This window comes from Microplitis demolitor, chromosome 4, assembly GCF_026212275.2.
Source record: "Microplitis demolitor isolate Queensland-Clemson2020A chromosome 4, iyMicDemo2.1a, whole genome shotgun sequence".
NCBI lineage: Eukaryota > Metazoa > Arthropoda > Insecta > Hymenoptera > Braconidae > Microplitis > Microplitis demolitor.
Genome location: NC_068548.1, coordinates 8703762 through 8731760, shown reverse-complemented (window position 1 = coordinate 8731760; position 27999 = coordinate 8703762). Strand labels below are relative to the sequence as shown.

Genomic DNA, 27999 nt, shown 5'->3' with positions numbered 1-27999 from the left:
ACTTATTTAATTCACAAACTCAGTTGTAAATAAAAAAAACTTAAATTAAATTTGTAGCTGACAACTTAAAATGTTTATTAGTAGCTTTGTATATTTCAAACTATTGTATAAAATAAGGATATACATAAGAAGACCACAAATTACTATAAAAAAAAAAAAAAAAAGAATAATAAATACAAACAATAATTACATTCATCATTGACTGGTATTTTATCAAATTCTATACATTAGATGAACATTTAGTTGAACTTTCTGAAAATGGCTGTTTATTTTCATCATCACTTGTATCTTTAATTGGTTTAGTTCGTTCTTTTTCAACATTCCAATCTTTAAGACCTTCGGGAAGCGTTGTATCTTCTTCAAATGAGCCAGTTCCTTCAACGAACTGTTCGTACGATGACTTTTCGGGGAATGGTCTCGGACCAAGTAATTCAATCATATCATCTCTACTTAAAATTTCTTTTGCTAATAACCGCTCTGCAACCTAGAAGAAACGGAATTTTCGTTTTATATAATTACATAATAAAATGTTACTTATAATATCCAAAAGTATATTAAAGACCAAATGGCGATCTGTTTAATGAGTATCTCAACAAACGAAAAAGAATTGAAATATGAATCCGAACCAATTCAATTAAATCATCATATCATAATACTCAATCTGAATAAACATATTAACGCAGATAGAAAATTGAAATATTCCATCCGAAACAACGGATTTATACGAATAGATACCAGTCATCGAATACGATTGGATTAAAGCCTCCTAACCTAAATTCGAAAAAAAGAATTAAGACAGCTTAAAAAAAAAATCGGTCTATCGGTTGACCCTGCGGGCCAGCCCCAAAACTTCCCGCAGTTTTCGAACTCCTTGAGCTCGAAAACATTGTTGTGAATACATTTTCGAGCTCGAAGAGCTCAAAAATACTGTTGCATGCTCTTGTTTTAGGAAAAAACCGTTTTTTAGCATTTCTTTCTCCCACGATATCTTACGAACGAATTAACCGATTGAGATAGTTGAGGCGGCAATCGACGCGATTTATTGAGTTCTAGAGCTGATTAGATTTTAGGATTGATCGATCGAGCCATTTCTGAAAAATTTGAAAAAAACTGAAAACAAAAATTTTGTTTTTTTGTTTTTCTTCCATATCTTAGAGTTTATTTGATCGATCGATTTGAAATTTTCAGAAAAGTTGACGGCCAACAAACTCTTTCGATTGCCACCTCAAACATGTTAATCGGTCTGTTCATTAAAAAGATATTAAGAGTTTACATGCACACACACAAGCACACAAGCACACGCGCACACACACACACACACAAACACACACCTGACATATATATATATATATATATATATATATATATATACACGCTCGGACATCCTTCTGAAAATAGTCAGAATAGCTTCCTAGGACCTCAAAACGTCGACATCTGATGAAAACTCGATTTTCGAAAATCGGGGTGAAAACAAAACTTCCCGAATTTTTGAAAATTAATAATTTTCTTAGCAGGGAGTTAAAAAATGATGTGATTGGATCGTATTAAAACGTATTAGAAAACTTATACTTCAATCCGAAATTGTGTACTTTCGAATTGAAACTTATAATTTTCAATCCGATCTAATTCTTTTTTGTTTGTTGAGTAGATGGGAGGTACAATTATGACTTTCCACGTTTTTTGATCTGACGCACAAATAATCAATTAATCAAAATAAGTAGCCAATCAGAAGTGCACATTAATATAAAGAGTAAAACAGGTAGAGTTAGCGAGCCCCTGCGGTCTTAAATCTATTCTGGAACCAAAGTCAGAAAGGAACACTACTGAGTCCAGCGTGATTCCAGATCGGTTTTGTGACCTTTTTTAAGAGTGATACCAGACAAAAACCAGAGCATATCCAAAGTATTCGCAGAATGCGTTCAGAGTCATTCAAGAATATAAATTCAAAGTGAATCCAAAGCAAATTCTGAGCAAGCCCAAAGTAAGCCCAGAATGAAACGAGAGTGTTTCCAGAGTAAAATCAGAAAGTTTCAAGTTTTTTTACATATTTTATATATATTTTTCATATATTTTTCTTATGAAGGTTTTTTATGGAGGGTACTTTATGTTTCTGAACTACAAAATAAATTATCCAAGGAAACAAAAATATTAGACATTGTTGTCACAGTGTAATAAAAAATGTACTATATTACTATTAAAAGAGGCACTTGTTATTCTGTTGGATGACAGAGAATTGGCTGCGCCAGAGTTGTCCCCAAGTTTGGAGTATACGAGTTCTAAATATATCAATTGTCAGGGACACCACAAAAGGCTGAATGCGATCTAGCGGCGAGTAACGTACTCAAAGAATGTTAAGTTGTCGTCATAACGCGGAAAGGGGTTCCGGGAATTTAACATCGACTTGCTTACACGAATTCAAATAAGTACGAGCGACGCGCTCAAATACATATACATATATATCATCTGTGTAGATGACATAGCAAAGGCTAAAATAACAGTCTCGTGTTCGATTCCCGGGCTCCGTGACTTAAAATCTAACAACGATAGCGGACCTTTCTTAGGGTATTAAGGCGAAGCCGCGTCTTACCATTTTATCTCGAAGCGATCTGTTGACCAAAACAGGAACTGGTGCCACGGGCGGCCTCTTTAAGCCCACTCCGACCAGAGGTTCTTTATTTGCTGAGACGGTAAGAGTGTTTGGCATACAGAGCTTTTGACTCGTGGTGGCTGTGGTTAGACAATACGCGTTAGAACTCTCCTTCAGTTATGGAGGTGCAGTGACGTAGGAAAACTACAGAGAAAACCTATCCAGTACAGTTTTGGTTTGAGTGAAGCTCCAGTGATCGATAAAATTCCCATTTTGTCGATCACTCGATCTTCATTCTGCGCCTAACGGTCAGAAACCTCCGTTCGAACCCGACGCGTGGCTGAGTGGTCATCCAGCCAAGTAGTAATCATGCTCGATGCTACTCGACTTTGGTGATCGCCCGAGCCACGCGCGTACCAAAGACTGCCTCAGCCGCTTTTTCATTAATTACTATTAAATGCAAATAAGTAAAGAACTTTCAAAAATTCCGGTAATTGTTAATATTAATTTTAAAAGCTCCTAGTTTAACAGTAATTTTTTTCTTCATCTCGAACAATATTTTCCGTAGAAATTTTGAAAAAAAAAAAAAAAAAAAAAAAAAAAAAAAAAAAATAGCCGATTTCTTTGACACAATCTAATAGCTATTATCTAGGTTTTTTTTTCGATTATTTGCTGTTTGATCCCCAATTCTGAGTTCAGATTCATGTTCAGTAGGAAAAAAAAATACGCCAAAAAATGATAGTCTGACACCCAACACATACCACTTTTTATTGTGGGCCTACGTTATTTATAATTTTGTCTATCATCACATATTATATATGATCAGATAATTTTTTTTTCTCAGGCCAATAATGTCGAACAATAAAGAATATATTTCCTAAACATTCTTATCACAAAGAATTTGATTTTAATGCTCGAACGAAAAATATTAGTTTATATTTAATTATATAAAGAAATTTACCTTCACAACATCTTCCTTACGTTCCATTAATAATTTGTGTGTACGTTCGTACGCTCTTTTGATAAGATCTCTTACTTCTTGATCAATCAACTGAGCCGTAAGTTCAGAGTAAGGTTTGTCCACTACCATATCTCCTGGCTGTGGTTGTTCAAAGCTTACATTGCCTACTTTCTCGTTCATTCCATAAGATATTATCTGCGAGTAGGCAATCTTTGTAATTTTCTGCAAATCGTCCTGAGCACCAGTAGTTATTCTGTTGAAAAATATTTCTTCAGATACACGTCCACCAAGTGTCATACACATTCGATCGAATAACTGTTCCGTTGAGTAAAGGTACTGTTCTCGCGGCAAGTATTGTGCGTAACCAAGGCCTTTACCACGAGGAATTATGGATACCTGTTATAAAATGAATTTTAATATTTCATTAATTAATTTAATACCGAATGCAACAAAAAGAGAATTGCGATTTCTGATTAAGAAAAGTGATTAAAAAAGATTTAAAAAAACTTAAATGTTTTTCAGTCTTTCTGAATTCTCAATAAGAATTAAAAAGTATTTGAAACGATTAAAAATATTTTTTTAGTGATTGAAACATATAGCAAAGTATGTAGAAAATTGGATACCTTGAAATGTCCCAAAATTATTGAATAACAGATGATTTAAAACTTTTCAAAAGGATTTAATGCTTAAAAATTAGGGGATTTAAAGATTACGGAAAAATTAAAAAGTATTAAAAATCGCTTTTTCTTAATCAGGATATATAAGCTGTTCCAATGAATACCTTTAATATTGGATCTGCATGCTGTAAATACCAACCAGATACTGCATGGCCAGCTTCGTGATACGCGACTGTTTTTTTTTCTTCAGGTTGTAATACGTTAGTTTTTTTTTCCATACCTGCGACTACTCGATCTATAGCAGCTTCAAAATTTTTCCATTCAATATTATTCGACATATCTCTTGCTGCTATTAGAGCTGCTTCATTACAAACATTTGCTATGTCAGCGCCTGTAAATCCAGGAGTTAACGAAGCCATTTTCCGGGCTAAAGCTTCTTTGTCTAACGTTGTTTTTAAAGGCTTCAGATGAATCTTAAATATTGACGCACGACCTTTGATATCGGGAGCTGGGACAAATATTTGCCTATCAAATCTGCCAGGACGTAGCAAAGCTTTATCTAAAATATCGATTCTATTTGTTGCTGCCAATACTACCACATTAGTTGTTGTATTGAATCCTTAATATAAAAAAAAAGAAAAATAAGTAAAACAAATTTATAAAATTTTAATTATATCATTTTAGTTTTGAAGAAATGAGTAAAACATTTCTCTCCAAAAAAATTGGACGCAACGTAACCGAATTATGTAATAGTATATTAACGCATTGAGTGGAAGGTACTTTCGACAACGAGTGTAATTAGTTCACGAGCTGTTAGGCAAGTGTTACCAACACACGAGTGTCGAAAGCCTTTCCTACTCAATCCGTTACAATAGTTTTTGCATCGAGTGGTAAGAAAGAATATCTTTCATTGGTAAAAAAAAGGACACGACATTAAATTTAATCTTTTAATTAATCTAAAATAATATTCAATCTTATTAATATAAAATTAATTCCTGTATTATTTCCGATACAAGAGATTGTTAAATAATAATAGTAACAATTAAACATGATTTAATTGATTTTTATAATAATTTAAAATTATTTTTATTATTTTCAATATATAGATACTCAACAAAAATAACTCGAGTTTCGAATCAAGGTTCATATAGTGAATTGTACCTTCATTATAATTAAATACACGAAGATGATTTTATATAGTCTGGGACTTTCCGTTGTTCTAACTCGAGACGGCTGTTGATTGGGTTTTCTGGTAGATCGTTTAATGACTAATAAATAGTATATATATATATATGTAAAAAGTGTACGTTTGTCATATTTTTCACGAATAATGTGGACATTCTTCGCAATATTTATTCTTTGTAGTGTAATTTTTAACCAATCAGAGACATGCTTTCTTGCCATGAGTCGCAAAAAGTAAATTTTACTAACATGTCCTAGAATAAGATTATATTCTGATACTGAGTAAAAATTTTTGAACTTCAGCTATAAAAATTGAAAATTAAAAAAAAAAAAAAAAAAAAAAAAAAAATGAATATTATTAGCTTCGGTCCAATTTGTAAAAACCGAGTTTTAAACAGCTTTGTTTTGATACATCGATGAATTGATTTGAAGAATATCATCAGGAATTTGGAAAAATCACAGTTTTTGATGTTTTTTTCCAGGTGTTTCATATATTAATTCAATGGTTTAATTCAAAGTTCACGTTTATTATCTTCATCATTTCTATTGACATCTGTTCAAGAACAATGACTTTATCAAGCATAATCGTGAGCAAAACTTAAAAAAACGATTCTTATTGATTATTTTTAATTTCTTGGATTTTTAGAGATTACTAGGGGTGTGCGAATCTTGTTCGAATCGAATCGAATGTAATATTTAGATTCGATATTCAATAGAATAACTCGGTGATCAAGTAAATTGTGAGCTATTTTGTAGTTTGTGTCTTTGATAAAACCACTAGTAAGAGCACTGCTTACATTTTATACTATTGGGAACCTTAGAATGGGCTCGGCTTAGGTATTAGTCATCTGGTGGCCAAAAAATAAACTGATCAAAGTAGGCAGCTCTAAATGTTTACTAAGGTACCGGTGGATAATAAGGCCTAGCTAAGGGAGATTTTGAATAGAATCGAAAATACTGCATTAACCCTTTCCCAGTTAACCTTGAGTCCCTACTCTCAATTTGAATCGTACGTCTTCGTCTTAAAGCGAGAGAGCGCTAGCCTATTAAGAAGAGAAGGGGCAGACAAAATAGTAGAAGGGGGCGCATGCGTGCACTACTGCAATTAAACCGTTACTCACACGATTAAACCGATACTCACACAGCCTTAACGACGAACTTTGATTGGTGCTACCCCCGTAGAGCTCACACCGATTTATTTCGACACACACTTTTGGGAAAGGGTTAAATTATCGAAAGGTATCATTAATCTTTATTTTAATACATTAGCCATAAAATGTAATGAAGTTATGGTAATTTTTACCATAAACAAACAAAAAATTATACTTTTACAAAAATCATACGAATAGGCCTTATTTTACTACGGTAGGGTAATAAGGCCTACGGGTTAAACAAACTGGAATAGTTTAACTATACTTGCCTCGTATGATATCAATCGTTATTGTGACTAATCTTATTGTCTTTAAAGTTAACAATATAACTGAGAAGAGTTTATTACAAAACCGCATTTCAAGTGGTAATTTTATTGTTTAAACTAAATTTATACGTACCATCCATTTCGACTAGAAGTTGATTTAAAGTATTCTCTTGTTCTGAATGGCCCCCGAAATTTCTTCCACCTCGTTTTCTTCCCACAGCATCGATCTCATCGATAAATAATATACATGGGGCATGTTTACGTGCCATCGCAAACATATCTCTTACTCTAGATGGACCAACACCAACAAACATTTCCAAAAATTCTGATCCAGACACCGTAATAAATGGAACATTAGCTTCTCCTGCCGTTGCTTTTGCTAGTAGTGTTTTTCCGGTTCCAGGAGGTCCTGAGATTTTGAAATTTCATTGTATTATAAGAACGATAAAACTACAGAATTGATTTAATAATAAACTCATTATAACCTGTAAGTATTGCGCCTTTGGGGATTTTGGCTCCGAGATCAATATACTGCTGGGTATTTTTTAGGAAATTTACAAATTCCATGATTTCGATTTTCGCTTCTTCACAACCAGCTACATCCCTAACATCAAATAATATTTTAATTCAGAAAAATGCCATCTGGCAGCCAGAATGGAAGGTAGATTTTTCGAAAATTTTCAGCACCTTCCTGACTTTTCGGTAACTCGCAGTTAGTTTAAAACGAAAGCGGCCCTTATTCATTTCTACTAAGGTAGATGCCAATTTTTAAAGGTTCATTTCTAATCTGAGATTCTTAATCCGGAATTTAAATACTGTCAGTATACTTATATATTTATTTATAAATGTACGAGCAATACTAATTTAATCGCGTATTACTAAAATTTCGGATTGACAATCTAGCTTTGAGTATATGGGGTTAGAAACGAAAATATACACACGTAAGAAAATATGTATTAATGAAAACTTACATAATTCATCAAAAATTCGAGATTTATAAAGTCATAAAAATTATCAAAAACGGCGTTTTTAGTTTTTAGTAAATATTTAGATATTTAAAAGTGAAAAATTAAATATTAAACTCAAAGATTTCTCATGGAATTGATAGAGAATGATGATAGATTAATAAACAAATAGTAAATACCAGTTATAAATTCTATTTATTTATTATTAATAAGTAAATACGAGATAGCTTAAAGAGATATGAGACACTGGTAGGGGAGACACGGTTGAGTAGCACTGCCCTGTAACGGGGTAAATTCGTATTTACCGCGTTCAAGTAAATTCAAATAAAATCTATTATGCGCACTGTCGGTCATGTGACATTACCACTCCGGGTATTCCGGGTAGGTAGCGACTAGTCGTCCGGAAATGGAAATTTCACTTGCTCGACCGTCGACCCCACCTAGAGTTAAGTAGGAGAGAAAAAAGGACAACTATAGTCAAGAGTGAGCGAGCAATTATAAACGGTGACCGGAACGAGAATCGGGCATTAACCATCGGGACGTCCGAATAGAGAGGTGGAGAGAACAAAGTGACGAGACAACCGACGAAAAATAGCCGAATTTAATTATAACAGGTAATTAATTAATTAATAGCTTGAGTTTATTGTGGAACCAAACGATGGAAATTTCAATTATTTATAACAAATACCAGGCAGTTAGCCGGTATTTTCTATAAACATTACTGATTGCGTCTGATTGTAACAGGTTGAAGGAGAGTAAGGAGAGAGAGAGAGAGAGAGGAGAGTGAAGACAGAGAGAGACGAAACCACAATTAAGACCAAAACGAGAACGAGGAAAATAAATAAGACAAAACCCGGACAGAGACACGACGAGGAAAAGATCTGGAGAGTTTTTAACTGGAGAGATATTTATAAAATTTATTCCAGGCGGGAAGCCGGAAAATTTTATCAAATACTTAGTATACGTTTGATATCGTCGCGTCTAAACAAAATTCTCGCGAATTAAATAATTTCGTAAAGAAAATTAATAAATTAACTCGGACATAATTATAAAATTTTAGTAATTAATTAACTCCAGGCAAGTAGCCGGAGCCATTGCGTTAAAAAATATTTCCAGGCAGGTAGCCGGAATTGTTCTAGAAGTTTCCAGGTAGGTCGAGTGACTCGCGCACTGGAACTGTCGAATCTAGTCATAATTGCTAGTCAATAATTAATTATAAATAAAATTTAATAAAAATAATAAAATAATTAAAATCAATTAAAATTGTCTCGGAAAGCTAAGAGAGGTCCGTAGTCGAAGTCGTTGGTAAATTAAATAGGAAAATTTAAGTAATTAAAGAATTATAATTAATTAAGTAAAAGGCGTAAATAAAATAAGAATAACTATCGTGATGATAAAAGTATCTGAAGAAACGTGTCATTAAATTACTGAGTCAAGGTCGTGTTATTATGGAAATAAAATAAGTGATAAGAAAATGAAAAGGAAATAGTAATCAATGAAGAGATAAAAGAAAAATCAATTAATAAATTAATTAATAATTATATAATTCTCTAAATTAATTAAATTATTAATTGCGGGAAAATAAATTAAAATTAAGTGTGTGTAAAATAAGTCCAGGGGACAGAGTGAGTGTGTGAGTGAAATAGATAAGGATTTTAGTGGATAATTTAGTAATTAAGTATCGCAAAGGTTAAGCGATTTTTAACTATTGTATGTGTGAGTGTGTGGTAACGCCAAAGGTAGTTGGCTGATTTTATTAAATAAAATTATTGCGGGTAAATAAATAAAAAGTTATAAGGTTTAATGAAGTTATAAAGGTTATAAGGTTTAATGTTATAAGGTCAATTAATGTTATAAAGGTTATAAGGTTAATTAAGGTTTCAAAAGGTTATAAGGTTTAAGGTTTATAAGGTTTAATGTAATAAGGTTTATATAAAAAGTTATAAGGTTTATAAAAGTTATAAAATATAAGGTTTATAAAAGGTCATAAGTGAAGTTAAATTATAAAGGTCAAATAGGTCATTGGAAAATAAAAGGTTTAATTTGTGAATTGAAAAAGTAAATCATTTATAAGTTATCCTTCCTCATCCTTCTCTTACAATTAAATAAAATTACACCGACCCTGAAGATTTAAGATCCGGTTCTGGGAGGCCGTTATCACTTCCAGTGGCGCACTTAAAAGGTAATTTAAGGACGACCAGAGTAACAGCATAGCCCTGTTATAGCCCCGTTCACATATATATGTATATTAGGGTGTTCCCAAAAGAAAGTTTTTTTCCTTAGTCTCAAAAGTTAGTCTCAGGTGTAAAAAAAATCCTCCTAAAAGAGCAGCTCAAAATCTCAATTCTACTAAGAGCTTAACGAAATACAAAGTTCAAAGTATAAAATTAAAGCTTACTCAACAAGTTTAAAGAGGAGGGGGGGTATGAGCTAAAAATCGAATTTTTTTTCCATTTTCTTATAGCTACACATTTTAAGAATATTGTCTCCAAATTTGAAATTGATCAAAGCAAAACTCTCGAAGTTATTAACTAATCGATCTTCTCAGAAACTAGAGGCTGAAGACATTGAAGCTGCTGCAGAAACTCTACTTTATGGAGCTGGAATTAATGATTCAGTGTAAGTTAAAAAAAAAAAAATTTATTTTTCTTCTCCTTTTTTAGCACCTAAAATTTGAAACGCATTTTTCTCGAAACTACTTTTTCAAAGTCCGTGAGCATTGCTATTTAAAAACTACATTACCAATTCATTTCAAACTTGGTACACACTTTCTACGCATAAAAAACCTCCCCCCAACGTTAAGTTTTAGAATTTTTTTTACATGAAGGGGGTTTCCCACCCTCAAAATGACACAAATTATCATAAAAAAATGATAGTTTTTATTTAAGTGACCATAAAAAATAAAATTATCAGGGAACGTTGGCGGGAGGTTTTAATAATGCTTTGATTAAATTTCAATGGTTTTTTTTTTGAGATAATTTCCAGCTAAGATACACTGCTCACCGCAAATCATGTTTTTTAAAGACGTTCTGGGAAAAGCTCCATCACCGGTTTGTTTGCGGATACTATTACCTAAAAAAATTACCTAATCTTGTTGAATATAAACTTAATCATGTTCAAAAGGTTTTAATAAAGTGGCTCAATCCATACGCCTAAAAAAAATTCATGAAAAAAACGTTTTTTTTCACGATTTAGCCCGTACCCCCTCCCCCACCCCCTTAAAATACTTTTTACGGAAATTATCTATCAGTTTTAATTTTATAGTTATACGAACTCTAACAGTGAATAAAAACTAATTTCTTCGAAAAATCGTGAAAATTCCCAACAGCCATAACTTCTAAACTAATTGACCGATTCAGCCCATCTTCAAACTTGATCAAGATAATCGCTTATAAAAGAAGTATAGAAAAGTTCATTAAGATCCGATAAGAATTGTTAGCGCAATCGTGTCCTCAAAGTCGGTTCTATTACGAATATACATATATATACATATGAAAATTTGTTGGTTTACGATGTTTTAAGAAGCCTCTTCAAAAATAAGCTCGATAAAAGAATTTCAAGAGGTCGCTCACGAATTTTGAAAATATCAAAAATGATTGAAATTTGAATTTTTTATTTCAAATTCTTTTTTTTCTCGTGGCAGCAATATTTTATATTTGTGAAATCATGACTACGCTGAAAATTTAAGCCCAAAATTTAAATATTTAAACCTTGCTCAAGAGTTTTGAATGTTTCCGAGTGCTTTCGTTTGAACGTTTTCCAGCGATCCTTGAATATTAATAATACAACTTCTCGATTGTTTCACCATCAATTTGCATCATAATAAATTAAAATATAACCCGAGATAAGGTAAATGTCCCAATACCGGAACGACGAAAGGTATGTGACTGATTTTTATCGTTTTAAAAATATTCAAATAAATTTTAAACCAAAATAATTTATTATATCATATAGAATAGACATTAACCAATTCAAAAATAATCAAATTAGTTCATTTTTCTTAAATTTAATATAAAAAAAAAAAGTTTTTTCTATGACACCCAAAAGACCCAATACCGAACGCTGAAATAACCTTGTCTCAATACGGGAATTCGGTTGTCCTAATGCCGGAACAGTAAATAAAATAAGTTATTTTTTGCATTTATTCATGGTGAAAATATTAATAATTATTAAATAATATTAATGTAAGACGAGTATGAATGTAGCAGACATCAGAGAACTTTAAAATTATAAATAAATAAGATGAATAATTAAAATAATAATATTTACAAAAAAAACACTGTTAATTTCTAAATTTTTTGAATTTGCATTTTTCTAAATTTTATATTATTAATTATTTACTCGATTTATTAATAATTTTAAATTCGTCTGATGTCTGCTATATCATACCCATAATGTAAAATTTATTTAAAATTTTAAAATGATTGAATATTCAATGAAAATAAATATTTTGAACTAAAGAATAGAAACAAAATAAATCATTTGAGGTTATATTAGAAAAATAATTTTAAAAAAAACTCAAAACAAAAATTTATTTTTTATGATTTAAATTAGAGTTTATCTATACTTAATCTATTTTTTATAACAATCATACATACTGAATTAAATATTAGGGCTCCAGTAATAATTAATAGTGTACTTGATTTAGCCAGTCAATAAAACTCACCGTTAATGTCTATCGAGAACGTTAATATGATTGGCTGTTCCGGATCTGGGCACGGGTTCATTTTGGTGCACCAATAGACGAACAGTAAAATTAATATAATAATACTACTTTTTTCATATTTTTAATATGTTTTCTTGAATTTTATGTCATTCAAGATGCATATACAAAAAAAAAATTATTGAAAAGTAATTCTATGCATTTTCTATAAGCTTAAGACCATTTCTTAGCAAAACCATTAAGAGACATGAAAAAGTTATGAATCCGAGACTATTGCTCTAATTAACATTTTTTTTTTCATATTTTAAATATTTTCTAAAATCTATTTTATGTCTTATTTTTTAACTGAAAGATTAAGGTTTCAAATAAAGAAAGTTTTATTTAGTTTCATCGCGTACGAGTTGAAATATAATATAATGATTATCAAATCGTTCCGGTATTGGGTCTTGTTCCGGTATTGGGACATTTACCTTATAGAAATGATAAGTAATTTACATACTTTTTGATTTTTCAATTCAATTTTTAGGTTTTTTCGCTTATCCAAAACTTACTAAATTTTATTGTTTAAGACTGTCCTGTATATTTTTAGTTATGCAAAAGTTATATATTAGTGAAATGACAATAATTATGTTCTAAAAAAATACAAAAAACGAATTAAAAGTATTAGTTACATATTATCAGTTATATTCAAAATTTTTGAGCGCCGTTTAAATATTTAAATTTTGGGCTTAAATTTTCAGCAAAGACATAATTTTGTAAATATAAACTATTGCTGCGACAAAGAAAAAATGTAGAAGTAAAAAATCCGAATTTCAATCATTTTTGATATTTTCAAAATTCATGAGCGACCTCTTGAAAATTTTTCGTAAGCCAAAAAATATTCATAAGAGACTCAAAAAAAAAATAGCCGGTTTTTTTGGGCCACCCTAATATATATACATACATAAATTTTTTAATGAATGGTATTTTTGAACTCTACTCAACCAATTATGATAGGTTATGACAAAATTATTTGAAAAATCGACCATGAGGACAAATACAATACCTATATTTTCAAAAAAATCTACCTAAAAATGAGGAACGTTATTTTTTGACGATAATTTACTTGAATCTTATTCCTATTTCATTTGGATTTATCAATTTTGCCGTAGATTCCATTACGCTACCGAATATTCCACCACGTTTTCCTCCTCTTGAACCCATAAATGCAGCTGATCGACGCAAGGCTTGAATCAGCACCGCTGCAAAATATTTTCATTTAATTAAAACACTTTACATAAGTCAAGGACTCAGTTATTGACCGTGGCCCAGTTTCTGACCTTTTCAGCTTCAACTGAAATTTTAAAAAAATTTTCCACTCAAATAATGAAATAAATTCTACAAAAACGTAAAGTAATATATTCTCCGCTTAATTGATAGTATTTACTATTTTATCAAATATAATAGATGCAAAAAAAAGGCCATTCGGCAGCCGAAATGAAAGGCAGATTTTTCAATTAATCGATATAAAAAGTTAGTTTTATACATATCCCAGTTAACACATGACCTTATTTTGACGTCATACGTAGGTCATAGAAACGTCACTGCATCTTATGTAAATTTGATGTCAATCTGACGTTCTATATGACTTTAATATGATGTAAAAACTTGGCATCATATTGATGTAAGCATGACTCTTGTATGACGTCACAGTTATAACTTATATGTTACGTACGCTTGACATAAAATCTACATCACACTGTTACGTAGTAATAAAGTCATTATTGTATATCTTAATGACGTAATTTAAAAATCATACATTTATGTCAGTAGCAAAGTCACAGTTATACGTAATATGGATGTCACTCTCAAATCATATCTTTACATCAGTGACAACTCAGTATTTTACCCAATGCTGATGTAATTTCCGAGTCATAGTTTTTTTATCATCTGTTTATTAAAATAAAACAATCATAGGATGGATTTTCAAAAATGTGTAAATGTGTAAAAATAACAACTAAATGTCGAACATTTTTGGGGCCAAAGTAATCGATAAACTCGATATTAGATTTCAGACGTTTTAGATTAAAACATAAGCGTGAACATAAAACAATTAATTTTATTTTTTTAAATAATATACCGAAAACATTATTGAGGATGACAAAGACAATGTAACGACAGTTTTAACTCTTTTGATATTAAGATTGTAAAGTTTAGTATTGCAATTTTTCAATTGATTAAATTTCATATAATTTTGTGGAATTATTTAATGTGTCGCAAAATTTTATAGAAGATTTTTTAAATTTCACATCACAACAGAAAATTAAAAAATTTTATATAATTTTTTATAATATTATTTATAAGTTCATGGAGTTTTTTCAAATTTTGTAAAAATCCATCACGAAAACTTATGAATTATGGCATGAATTAATTAAGCATAAGAATTAAACTCTCATGATGTGACCAGTGAACAACGTTCAGGACTGCCAACCAAGAGAAGCCGTGTTCGAACCCAGCAGACGCCCAGGATTTTTTCATAATTCACTGCTATCAAATCTTGTTTCTAAATTCGTAATGCGTTCGCGCGGTACTAATCAAATCAAAAATTCGGTATTTAATTTTTTTTTTTTTCTTTTTTTTTCTTTTTTCAAAAATATTTTTCCCGAATTGATGATTTTGATAGCACTCATATGTCATACTGACGTCATAGAATGTCACACAGACATCACATTTACGTCATGTATACGTCATTAGTTTTACATCATAATCTTACATAGAAAAGTGCGAAATAATGAGCCACACCTGACTCATTCATGATTTATATCTTACGTAAATGATGACATAGCGTAACGTCACTCTGACGTCAAATTTACGTCAATGTGTTTACTGAGTATATATATCGGGTGATATATGTTAGTCTATAGTCATGACACGAAATTAGACTCGTTTTCTAAGAGTGAAGGTAAAAAAGGACGACGATTATTTACGATAGAAAACTTCAGATAGTTGGTTTGACGTAACATTATATAGGTAATTTACCAAACTAACCTTCAAATAAATAAAGTATAGAAAATTTAATTAGTATGAGATCATAATTGTAATTGCTGTTACCATGGCAAGACCAGTTATAATTATAGGACGTACAGGTACGATTGAAACTTCATAAATAATAAAAGAAATACTTTTAAAATATAAAATAGCTGTGAAATTTACAGGTTATTTTATGCGCGATAAAATATAACTGATGAAACTGTAATATAATAGGACATGCAGAAGTTATGTGGAATGAAAACCGTATTTTTAACATTTTTTGATTCCATTAGAATTTTCAAGGCATCAAATTATTGGAAGAAATGGTCAAAACATTAAGTTCAAAGTCATAAATTAAAGTTTATTAGACAAGCTTTCAGATACTTTTTACGGAAATTGTCTATGAGTATTAGTTTTAAAATTATATGAACTTGAGAGTGGATATAATGCCATCGTTAACGACAAAAGTGATAAGTTGTTTCTAATTCAAGGGTCAGAAACTGCACCTTAGAATTTTGAGGTTCAGAAATTGGGTCCACGAATGTCGATTTTTTAAACATTTATAAAAAATATTAACGTAATTATCATAATTATACGATTTATATTATTTAGAACATCCTAAACTTGCCTATAAAATCATCAATTTTTTTTAAGGTTAAGTTTTTTTATAACTGTCGGTAAAAGTTGCTTTGCCCACACAGGAGACACCATCTATGACTCGCTTATGTACTTGTTATGCTTGTGTAAAGTCTCTTGTTTCTGGTGGACTAACTCTGTGTGATAGCTCAGCAGAGGACACACGTACCTTTGTACTATATTGCGCAGAACAAAAGTGTTTTATATTGAAATACAGAAATCGAGAATCTTTTAATAGTTCAGCCATCCTTCCTACAATTCCACAAATTATAATAATAGTCCTTCAATAACTATTTAAATATAATTTCAACAGTTACTTTTAAGAGGTCAGAAACTATCACTTTACTTGACATATGCTTAACATTTCATTGTAATTTGATTAATGGTCATGTAATTCATGAAATTTTTTCAAGCTGTCTTAAAACTTCGAGGTTTTATATTCAACAAATAATATTAATAATGTCACCTACCTAAAATTAAGAGTGTCGGTAAATATGAAGCTACTGATGATGTCTCAATTTCGGTTTTATACACAACTGGAAGATGATTTTGGGGCTCAATATTCAACTCCAGTTGAGCATTTTCTAGATTTCTTTCGAAGGTATCGGCACTTCCGATATTGAACCATAAAGAATTCTGTGAAATTAATCAAATAATTAAAATAATTTTTAATATCAGAATTAAGAATATAATTCACTAATGTTGTGTTTAATTCGGTTATTTAATTATTACTACTGTTAATTTCATTTAAATAAAATTTTTTTATACGAAATAATTTGTCCGTTAACATTCAAAGTTTGGAAAATTTCTTAGCTAGCAAACAATTTCAATTTCAACAAAGAAAAATGTTTCTCGAGTTAAAAAATTTAAAATCCGGGAATTAAAAGACTTAGATTGGAAAATTTTAATCGGTAATTTTCGAATGAATCCGATTAAAGGTTAATCAGAAATCGGAAAGTTACCGGGAACTTTATCGGATTTAATCGGAAAAAAATAAATATTAAAATATTAAATATTAAAGAGTATAGTGTATATATAGAGGTGTGACTTCGTACCACTGTTGAATTTAAAATCTGTATTTGCTTTGCGCAGCGAAATTTTTGTTTTCGATTGTGTATAGTGGTAAATAATTTTGTGGTCATTGTGACATATTAATTGTTGGAATTAATTTTTTATAAGGCTTGTTATTCTTTTTTTCATCTTTTGCATATTTTGAGGTTGGACTGAATTTTTTGTGAGTTGTGTAACTAGTGCTGCCATCTTTCGAAAACTTATTATCATGGCTTGTATATTATGTTTTGGTGACATTGAAGATGAATCACAAGCCGTCAAAGCTTCGTGTTCGTTTCATCATAAATTTCATCCTATCTGTGTTAAAATAAAACAATATAAAAACCACAACTGATGTTATAAATTTTGTAAAGAATCAATGTCCTTTTTGGGCTGAACAAAATGTATTGAGTATTGTTTCATCTTTTAATAATCAATTAGCTAAACTTGATAAACTGGATAAATTGGATGCGTTAGAAAAATCTACGCAACTACTACACAATAAAATTGATGGATTGAAAACGGTACAAGATAAGTTAGTTAATAAATTAAATGATCTTGATAATAGAGTGAGGAAATTGGAGAGTAATCAATGTCCTGAAGACTTTAAAGAGATCACTGATAAAGTTGTTAAGGCTGCTGATGTTATCACAAGCTGTAATTTAGAAATGCGTGCTTTACAAATTGAATCACAATCACTTGCGAGTGAAATTGTAATTTCGGGATTAGCTGAATGTGCAAATGAAAACTTAAAGGATGTTGTGAAAAACTTGTTTAATGAATTAGATATTCCTTTTACTGATTCGAATGTTAAATATATAAAAAGATTGGGTAAACTGTCAAATATCTCTCAGCCAACAAGACAAAGACAACATGAGATTTTAGTTAAATTGGAGTCAAAGGATGTTGTTGACAATATTATTTCAAAATCTAAAAATAAAAAGATATCAGGTAAAGCTTTAATTCATGCTGCTGACATATCAGGTGATCTTATTCGCTTACACCCCAGACATCCGTCAGCGCTTTATAAATTTAGACAAGAAATTAAGAAGTCATTTCCAAAACTACAACCAATTAATATTTGGATAGCGGCTTCAGCAGTATTTGTTCGATTTGATCCTAATAAACCTCATTTAAAACTGTTACCGTCTGCTAGTATGGAAACTCTTCGAAAAACTTTACAATAACCTTATGAATTTCATTCATCATTATCGTCAAATCAGCAAGAGCAACAACTATTATTATTACCACTCGAAGTTTGTCATGTCAACATACGGTCATTGAACAGTAATTTTAGTTTTTTCAAGGAATTCTTTAGAACTCATAGTTTTGATATCATAGCAATTAGTGAAACGTAGCTGAATTCCAATATGTGTGATGCTCAATTTTTGTTACCATCTTACATGTTGTATCGGAATGATCGTCTGAATAAAGTTAGTGGTGGAGTGACATTATACGTGCATAACACACTTTCATCCTGTCATGTTCTTAATTCAGTGTATCTGGAGAATAATTCGGAATATTTATTTATTGAAGTTTGGTATTCGAGGAGGCAGAAAATTCTTGTTGGTGTAGTCTACAACTCGCCTACAGCTGGAGAACTTAATCTACTAGAATCGGATTTAGATGAGATCATGCCACATTACAAACATATAATTGTACTTGGAGATTTTAATATCAATATGAACATTGTTAATACTAATACTAAATCGGATAATTAAATTGAGTTCTGTGGATCACTTGGCTTACATCTGATTCATTATAACCCAACACATCATACAGCATCATCACATACGTGGATTGATCATTGTATGGTCAATAACTTGGATTTGGTAATTTCGTCGAAGCAATCATCAGAGCCGTTTCTTGCTGACCACTCTTTAATTTCGATAGAATATGATTATTGTATACCGCATCAAGGTAAAAAGAAGATTTAGGGAAGAAATTGGAGCAGAGTTGATGAGAGTAGACTTGAATTAATTTGTGCAGGCTTAGACCTACGTGATATTCAAGAATCTGATTCAGTAGATGAAATGAAAAATCATCTATATACTCATATTAGTTTGATAATATATACTGTTGCGCCATTAAAAGAGATGGCGGTCAGAGATTGACCAGCTCCATGGATATATCGAGATATTAAAGAATTTCAGCGTCGTCGATCGAAGCTCTACAGGATTTATTCTAGAACGGGTTTTGCGTACAAAGAATATTCTAATCTTCGTAAACTTATCAAAGTTAGAATTACTGAGGACAAGAAAAAATTTTTTGAAATGCGCTTTTCGGTGTAAAAATTCGAAATCATTATGGAATGATTTTCAAAATTTAGGACTAGTAAAGCGATTAGAGTTGAATGTTGATAAAAATCTCGATCTTAATAAACTAAATGAATATTTTACTAATTTTACAAACTCTGTATGTGATAATATAGATTATATGGATTTAGATAAATTTATTATTAGATGTCAGGGGACGTTCACCTTTAATAATCTAGATTCATCAGATGTTAAGCGAGCAATCATGAGGCTGACTTCAGGTGCGATTGGTCCTGATGGATTTTCCATTAGAAGTTATAAATTACTTCTACCTTATTTTTTAACTTCCGTTACCGATTTATTTAACCGGTCAGTGCTATTTGGAGAATTCTCATCAGTTTGGAAGCAACCTTATATCATACCGTTACCAAAGAATCGTCATCCTGTAGATTACTCAGATTATAGACCGATCTCTTTATTAAGTACATTATTAAAGTCATTAGAAAGATATGTTTATAATCACATTACAAAATATATATTAGATTATAGAATTATAGATGAGTATCAAACTGCTTATCTGGAAGGTTTGAGTACTCAAGATACGATTTTGAGACTCTGTGATGACATAAGATTAGGTATTGAATACTCAATGGTCACCATAGCTGTTTTCTTTGATTTCAGTAAAGCTTTAGATTCAGTAGTATTTGATATATTAATTTATAAATTAAGAGCAATGGGTTTTCTGTGATACTGTTGTAAATTGGATCACTTCTTATTAAAAGGGCAGACTGCAATCTGTAAGAAACAGGAAGGGCGGATCATCAGTATGGAAAGAAGTTTTGAGTGGAGTGTCTCAAGGGAGCGTTCTTGGTCCTTTATTATACTCGTTATGTGTCGGATCTTGGGGTATTCTTAAAAAATTGTATTAATATCTTTCGTTTAACCACTATATATATTATTATATAAAATTATGTACTTTGGATGGCCGCAAGGAGTTACGACTCCATGGCCAATTAAATAAATAAATAATAATAATAAATCCGATTGAGTTTCATTCAGATTCAATTGGTTCTTCATGGTGACCAAAGATTCTTTAAACTGAAATTCCCTAACTTTTCTATGTATTCCAGTCATATAATAAAAAAAATCCATGACCACATATAATAGTATTAAATCATTGGAAATATTTATTTAATTCAAAATAAAATGGTGTAAGTCAGTTCAATAAATAATTAATCAATGTCGGAAAATGAACCTTTATTTTATTATTTATCAATAATCATAAGTTTTTTTTATTTATTAACAAGGGTTATTAGATATTTTCGGCTGGGTTTTTTTCGGAAACAAAATCTCTGAATATAAACTACAGTTTGCACATTGATGCATTACTGTCTAATTTAGTGCAGTGCGCTTTAATTTTTTGGGTTTCGCCATGATACCTCCTCGACAAAATCTCCCCACGACAACCCCCCCCCCCCCGACTGGAATCGTATTCAGGTTTTTTTTTTCACATTTTATGTGTATATTGTAAATATATAGAGTATGTTCCACATACATGTATGAAATAAAATTATTAAATATTCTTGACCATTAGGAATTAAACTGATAAAAATAATTTTGGAAATTTTATCCTGGAGAGATTTTGTCATAGGAAGATTCTGTCGGGGAGGTAAAGTCGTGTTACCAATTTTTTAATAATATTCGTTTGTTTAAGAGAAAAATTCGACCAAAGTTACCATTTACTGCGCAAGTGCAACAAAGAAAGTACCGTTCGTGGACGATTGTAATAGAAAAAAAAATGCAAATCCCTCCCTGCACGAAAAGAACCAGATGATACTGGCTACCATCTCAGATTATACTCAGTTAGGGTAAGAGTACCAGTACCCGGCCCCAAACCAGAAGCTAGCCACCTCATGTTAAATTATATCTACATATAATTTGAGCCAATGTTAAAATATAGGCCCGGCTGGCTACTGGTTAAGGGCTGGGTACTGGTGCTCTTACCCTACATCTGAAGTAAAAAAAAATTTCATACAGTACCCAGTATAATCTAGATTATACTGAGCTGTATCTAGATTATACTCAGTTTCATCCCAGATTATACTCAGTTACAACTCAGATTATACAGCGCTAGATTATACTGGTTTTCATTCTAGATGATAACTACATTCATCTGGATTATACTCAGTACTATCTGAGATTTAACTCAGTTACATATCAGACAATTTTATTCTAGCGCATGCGTATCTAGTATACTAGATCTGGAATGAAACTAAGTATAATCTAGATGCAACTTAGACTAATTTAGATTATACTGATTACTATCTGAAATTTTTCTTTACCTCAAATGTAACTGAGTATAAACTGATATGGTAGCCATTATCTTGTTCTTTCCGTGTGGTGAAAATTTTTGTGGAGAAACAAATATAACAAAAATTACAGTATTGTAGTAAAATTTACTAACAGATATGAATAAATACATTCTGTATTTTAATTATTAAAAACATTTAGTAACATTTACTGGTTGGCGATAATTACATAAAAAGATATTAAAAATTACTATGCGCAATGTATTTTTTCCTCACACGATTATATTTTTTTACTGTCCGTATAGTAAATTCTACTATGTATAGATAAAATTAAAAGTTGGTGGGGATAGCGTATACAATAGAGTGGGCCAAAAAATCGACTATTTTTTTTTTTCATTTTATACTCTGAAAAATTAGCTGCTAGACACCTTGAAAAAATTCTCTTCAAGTATGAGCTCTTAATTTTAATAGGAAAGTCCTCCACCTCTCAGTTTTTTATTTATTCTTTGTTAGAAGGGAAAATTCATATCTCGGTATTTACTATTTGGAAAAAATATTTCGTCTCATATATTTATAGGAAATTGAATTCTCTACAAAAAGGTCTCTTACAATTTTTTTGTAAACCTCACCGTTCAAAAGTTATTAAAAGTTGAAGTTTGATTATTTTCAGGCAGATTTCTTCTTTCTTATGAATTTTTTAACTTGTCAAAAAAAAAGTTATTACAGTACGCGCACGTTATGGCTTAATAGGAATTTCACTGCTCTACAAAAATGGACTCTTATGATTAGTCGATTAAAGTAACCGTTTAAAAATGTTCATCGTCAAACTTTAATGCATACTAATTTTAACAGTTTTTGATTATTAATTCGAATAATTTCAATTTAATTTATGAGTTTCGGAAAAATTCATACAAACTTGAGTTTCTTTCGTAAAAGTAACTACTATAGAAGTTCTCTATTCAAAAATTTATTAGTAATTTATAATTTTTATAATATTTCCATAAATTTTATCTTTTCCTGAATCAGAAATCTAATTTAGAAGATTTGAGATTACGTAACTCTTAATCATTCCAAATTGACTAAGTTATTTTGCTTTCGAGTATAAAAAGTTAAAAGCTATTAAAAATTTTATTTTATTTAGCTCCTTTCTAATATAGTAAAATTTACTAAATATAACTAAAAATTAATATGCAATATAAGGTAAAGTACCCAGTACTTGAACACTTCTAAAAATGGGACCAGTAGTTGAACAGACTTTTAGAATTGCTATTGTACAAAATCCGTATATATATTATGAGTAATATGCGCATGTTATAATTATTTAATGGTACAGTAATTGATTTCTTTAAGTTGTTCCAATTATAAATAAAAAAAATTATATATTTTTTAACTTTAAAGTTGCCATGTCGAGAATAGCCGATAGATGCTATTTTTTGCATGAAAAAGATGCTATACTGTAAGCCGAACAATCATTAAAAAATAAGACATATCATCATTTTAAATAAAAAAAATTGTACCACCCAATGAAATAGTCTTTTCTAAATACTATATATTTTTTGCGAAGACATAAACTAAAGTTTTTATATTAAATTTTAGCGTCTAACTTTACCTCCCAATGTTCAAAGCGGTACCCAAAACTTGAACAAGATGGTATTACATGTTCAAATATTGGGTCCATGTAATTTTCATAGCAGCAGTAGGTGAACAGCGTGAAATGTATTCTAGTGCAATAACAAATAATTAAATTTAATTTTTTTTTTTTTAAAAAGATATACGAAAATAAAGTATGAGTGTTTCATCAACAATTGGTGTAATAATTTTAAGTGATTTCGTGTGAAAACGTATCTATCTCATCAAAATAAATTTTTATTATTTTCTAACCAAAAAAAGTTTACAAAATATAGGTAAGATGAAAATTATGAATACATGGAAAGAAAATTATTGGGATGGTTCCCATAATTATGTGAAATTCTTTCCTATTCCAGTATAGGAATGACGACCATAAATTATGGAAGCAATTCCTATTATTATAGGAATGTTTCCCATAATTATAGAAATAGTTCCTATAATTATGGGAATGCTACCCATACCATTATGGGAATGGTCACTATAATTATAGGAATGGTTTCTATAACTTATGGGAAGACTTCTTATAATATTATGGGAATCATTCCCATAATATATAGGACCTATTCCTATAAATTATACGATCCATTCCCATAAATTATAGTAACAATTCATATAACATTATAGGAATGGTTCCCATAATAGTATGGGAACGATTCCCATAATATTATAGGAATGGTTCCCATAATGCAATTGGAATATTTTCTATATCATTATGGGAATCATTCCTATAATATTATGGGAATGGTTCCCATGTTGGCATAGGAACACTTCCCATAATTTTCTTTCCGTGCAACATTTATTTTTTAATAAAAAATAATCCGTTACAATTGGTAAAATTTACAATCAAGTTTGTTAAATATTAAATAAATAAATTCATTAGTAATAAAAAATGTAATTAAATAATTTAATACAAATATTTCTCATTTTTAAATGATCATATTAAGTATTCACAGTATTATTTTTAATATTATTTAATAATATGTTATAATTCTTTTGATATTTCAATAAAACGTTGAAAAATTTTGGTGTGCTTGGTTGCCATATATTTTATTAGTTCAACTACTACTCCCGGAGTGTTCAACTACTGCGGCTTGTCAGAGTTGATTGTTCAACAACTACTCCTTTCATAGTCTATCTTAAAAACGTTATAAAAATATAAATATTCAATTATCTGCGTTATTTTGTGCTTCAATCGATTCAAAATTATTTATATTTTCATGAAAATCACCAATTTGAACTAATAATTATACTTTATATATTAAAAGTAAGGTCAAATACGTTTTACTTTGTAACCTGTTCAACTACTGGGTACTTTACCTTAGGAGATTTTTCATAACCAGTATATAAGAAAATACTAAACGAGTTGTAAAATATACTTATCTGTCTATGAATTTTTCATATAAATCATAAGCGTTTCAAGATTACTATATAAATTTAGTAGTTATTCTCATATTTTTTAGTAAAATTTACTACATTTTTTGTCAGTGTAATAAAATATAAATAAATTTTTCATTTTCATCAGAATAAATTTCATAAATAAGAACGTTATATAGAATATTAATAAAATATTAATCAAGTACGCGAATAATGAATATCGTGAAACTGATTAGTTCAATACTTATGTATACTTTTAATTTTTTTGGCCTTTTAAGTCGTTTATATGCATGTTAATAGCTTGACGATCCTCACGATTGGTTTCTCCTACACGAAAAAAATGATGCTCAAAATTTTAATAGTTTGTAGTTTATTTTCGACTTAAAATTAGTATATTCAATACAAATATCAAACCAAGATCATTATATATATTACAAAATGGCTGTTATTTATGTTAAAATTTGATACACAAAAGAGCAAAATTTGTAATTTTGTATATTAAAATTAATATGAAAAAGAATCGATAAATTGCTATCTACAGTTATTACCATTCAAATAAACAGAAAAATTAAAAAAATGAGAAACCGAAAAATTAGTAAACGTACATATTAATATATAAAGATCTAGTATACGAATTTTCCATTTTCTTATTTACCACTTACTCGATATATGTATATAATAAATTAATTTATAATAACGAATAAATAACATTTTATATTAATTATTAGTCAATGGGATAGAATTTATAAAATAAGAGTTAAAAATTTTCGGTATTTTTATGAACATAAAATCAGTATCTAGTATACTAATTTTTCATTTTATTATCTACCACTTATTCGATTTATGTATATTGTAAATTAATTTATAATGATGAATATATGATATTTTAAGCTAATAATTGATCAGTGATATCGAATTTATAAAATAAAAGTTAGTAACTTTTGCAATTTTCGGCTGGAAAAATCAGTATCTAAAATACCAATTCTTAATTTGGCCAACCATTACTTTTTAATAGATTATGCCATAAATTAATAAACTTTCACTAATAAGTCACGTATTATACCTAAAAATAATAATATTTGCTTACTATTTGAAATAATTGATAGTAGTTTTTAGGAATATACAAAAATTAGTAAACTACTTTGTATTAAGCACAAAATAGTACTAATTATTGATAACAGATTCCACTTTTTACTGTTATTTATTAACTATTAATATTCTGTTTTTTTCCGTGTAAGACTTTTTTTTCTAACAGCCTTTTTAGTTCTAACTGCTTCATTTTTTCGCTATTGGAATCCATTTCTACTAGTTTTGTTTTCGAAATAGTATTACAATCGTATTCGGGCCGCGCCACTTTTTGAACAGTTTTGGCAGAAAAAAAAGTTACAGACTTTTTCAGTCAAAAAAAAGAAAGTAAAAATTTTCTCCTTTGTGACGAAAATCCCTGATATTCCAGTATATTTATAATTCCCTGATACTTCCAGGTTTTCCAGAAATGTGGCCACCATATAAAAGCTCTAAGAGCTGTCAGCGAGAAATTTCGCGATTGGCTCTCGTAATGAACCGCCTTTGAGATTCTTTTCATAAAAATTATCTCAGGAGTAGAAAGTTAAATAGTTTTGAAGTACTTACTGATCCATCAACTGTATGTCCAGGTAATAATCTTACTCGAACCCATTTTTTGTTAACAACTTCTAACTTTTCAACTATGCCCTTGTTTAAATAACTAAAAAATATAAAATAGTTTAATATCGCTGACTTAAATTATTCATACATTAACTAAACACCAAGGTACCCGCGGGTAATAAGGCCTAAGTGACAGAAATGATATTTAAAATAACCGCCTTCACTAAAGGCTACTCTAGTAGAAGGGTCTTGCATAGAAATGTTACGACAAATTTATAGAGTCCCGATATCACGTTTTCTGTCTTCTATATTTCATCATCCATCATATGCTGTTGTAGCGCAGAAGACATTTTAAAAAACAATCTAGTTTTCTGACTCTTAAAAAGGATACTGATAGTTTCAAGTGCTGTTGAACAAAACAATCTAGTCTTCCGTCCTTAAAAAAGTATTGTTGCTAAATTTAAGTAGTGATTCATCTCTAATACCAATTTTATTAAGTATAGTTAAACTATTCCAGTTTGATTAACCCGTAGGCCTTATTACCCTACCGTAGTAAAATAAGGCCTATTCGTATGGTTTTTGTATAAGTATAATGTTTTGTTTGTTTATGGTAAAAATTACCATTACTTGATTACATTTTATGGCTAATGTATTGAAATAAAGATTAATGATATATTTTGATATTTAAATGCAATGTTTTTGATTCTATTAAAAACCTCCCTTAGCTAGGCCTTATTACCCGCCTGTACCTTAAATGAAAATTATCTTAGTACCTATATACGAATTCACGCCATGTAATTTCTTTAGCACCAACATCAAAAAAAACCATCGAGCCAATTATTCCTATGGCACCAATAATTCCAACAACAATCCATTTGTCGCGATCAGTATTAAATGGTTTCCCGCCGCCACCGCTGCTCCCACTTTTAGCAGTTGGCCTAAATATTCCTGACAAATACTGATTTACTGGTCTCTCACTTGATGATGATGACGGTGGTGGTGGAGGTGATGGTCGTGAATTCGATGACTTTTGGTGTTGACTTTCTGAAGATTCTGTTTTTTTACCAACTGGTTCATTGGATTTTGAGGGCGTCTTTCCATCTTAATCGATAGTTAGATAAATAATTAATAATGGCAGTCTTACAAAACATTAAGATTACAAATATTGTTACATAATTACTTGGTTTGAAAAACTTTTCAAATCCTTTAGGTGGTTTCGCAGTTAATAATATCCACTGCCGCTGTATGTTTTTTTCAAGATGTGATAATTTCATACTATTCTTTAAAAATAGTAAAGTCTGACATAACTATAAAAATAAGTAAAAATTCATTTACTTTTTGTTCTTTTGTTAATTACTCTGAAGATCCCTCAAGTTACTGATGATTGCGTTTATTGACTCAATATACGTGAGTTATAATGCAACATAAGTTGTAGGTTAGAAAAAAAATTGATACTTACTTTGAATCGATTACGATCATTATTTAAAGATTTAAATAATAGTTTTTCCAGTTTATTAGCTGATGACAATAACTGGTGAGCCATTGTTTATTAATTAATGTTAATACTATCATGTGAAATTTAATAAAATACCAATTGTGTAGCGGCGTTTAAAGGTTCTACTGAATTACTCTCACCATTGTTTTATTTGAAATTCATGGGGACCCAATGAACGTCGGCTGATCGGATCCGTGACGAATTGCACAAAACTAGAATAGTGT

General features: G+C 30.1%; 1 protein-coding gene across 1 annotated transcript; it reads right to left on the bottom strand.

Annotated features, from left to right (window-relative positions):
* Positions 1–69: 69 nt before the first annotated feature.
* On the bottom strand, positions 70–27999 carry LOC103574694 (AFG3-like protein 2). Its single transcript, XM_053738786.1, has 11 exons — positions 27740–27999; positions 27461–27587; positions 27054–27381; positions 26287–26380; positions 16508–16673; positions 13498–13633; positions 7250–7368; positions 6898–7173; positions 4330–4784; positions 3549–3944; positions 70–484 (listed from the first exon to the last, which is right to left on the bottom strand). The coding sequence occupies exons 1-11, from the start codon at positions 27821–27823 to the stop codon at positions 221–223; spliced, it is 2445 nt and encodes an 814-aa protein (XP_053594761.1). The 5' UTR covers positions 27824–27999; the 3' UTR covers positions 70–220.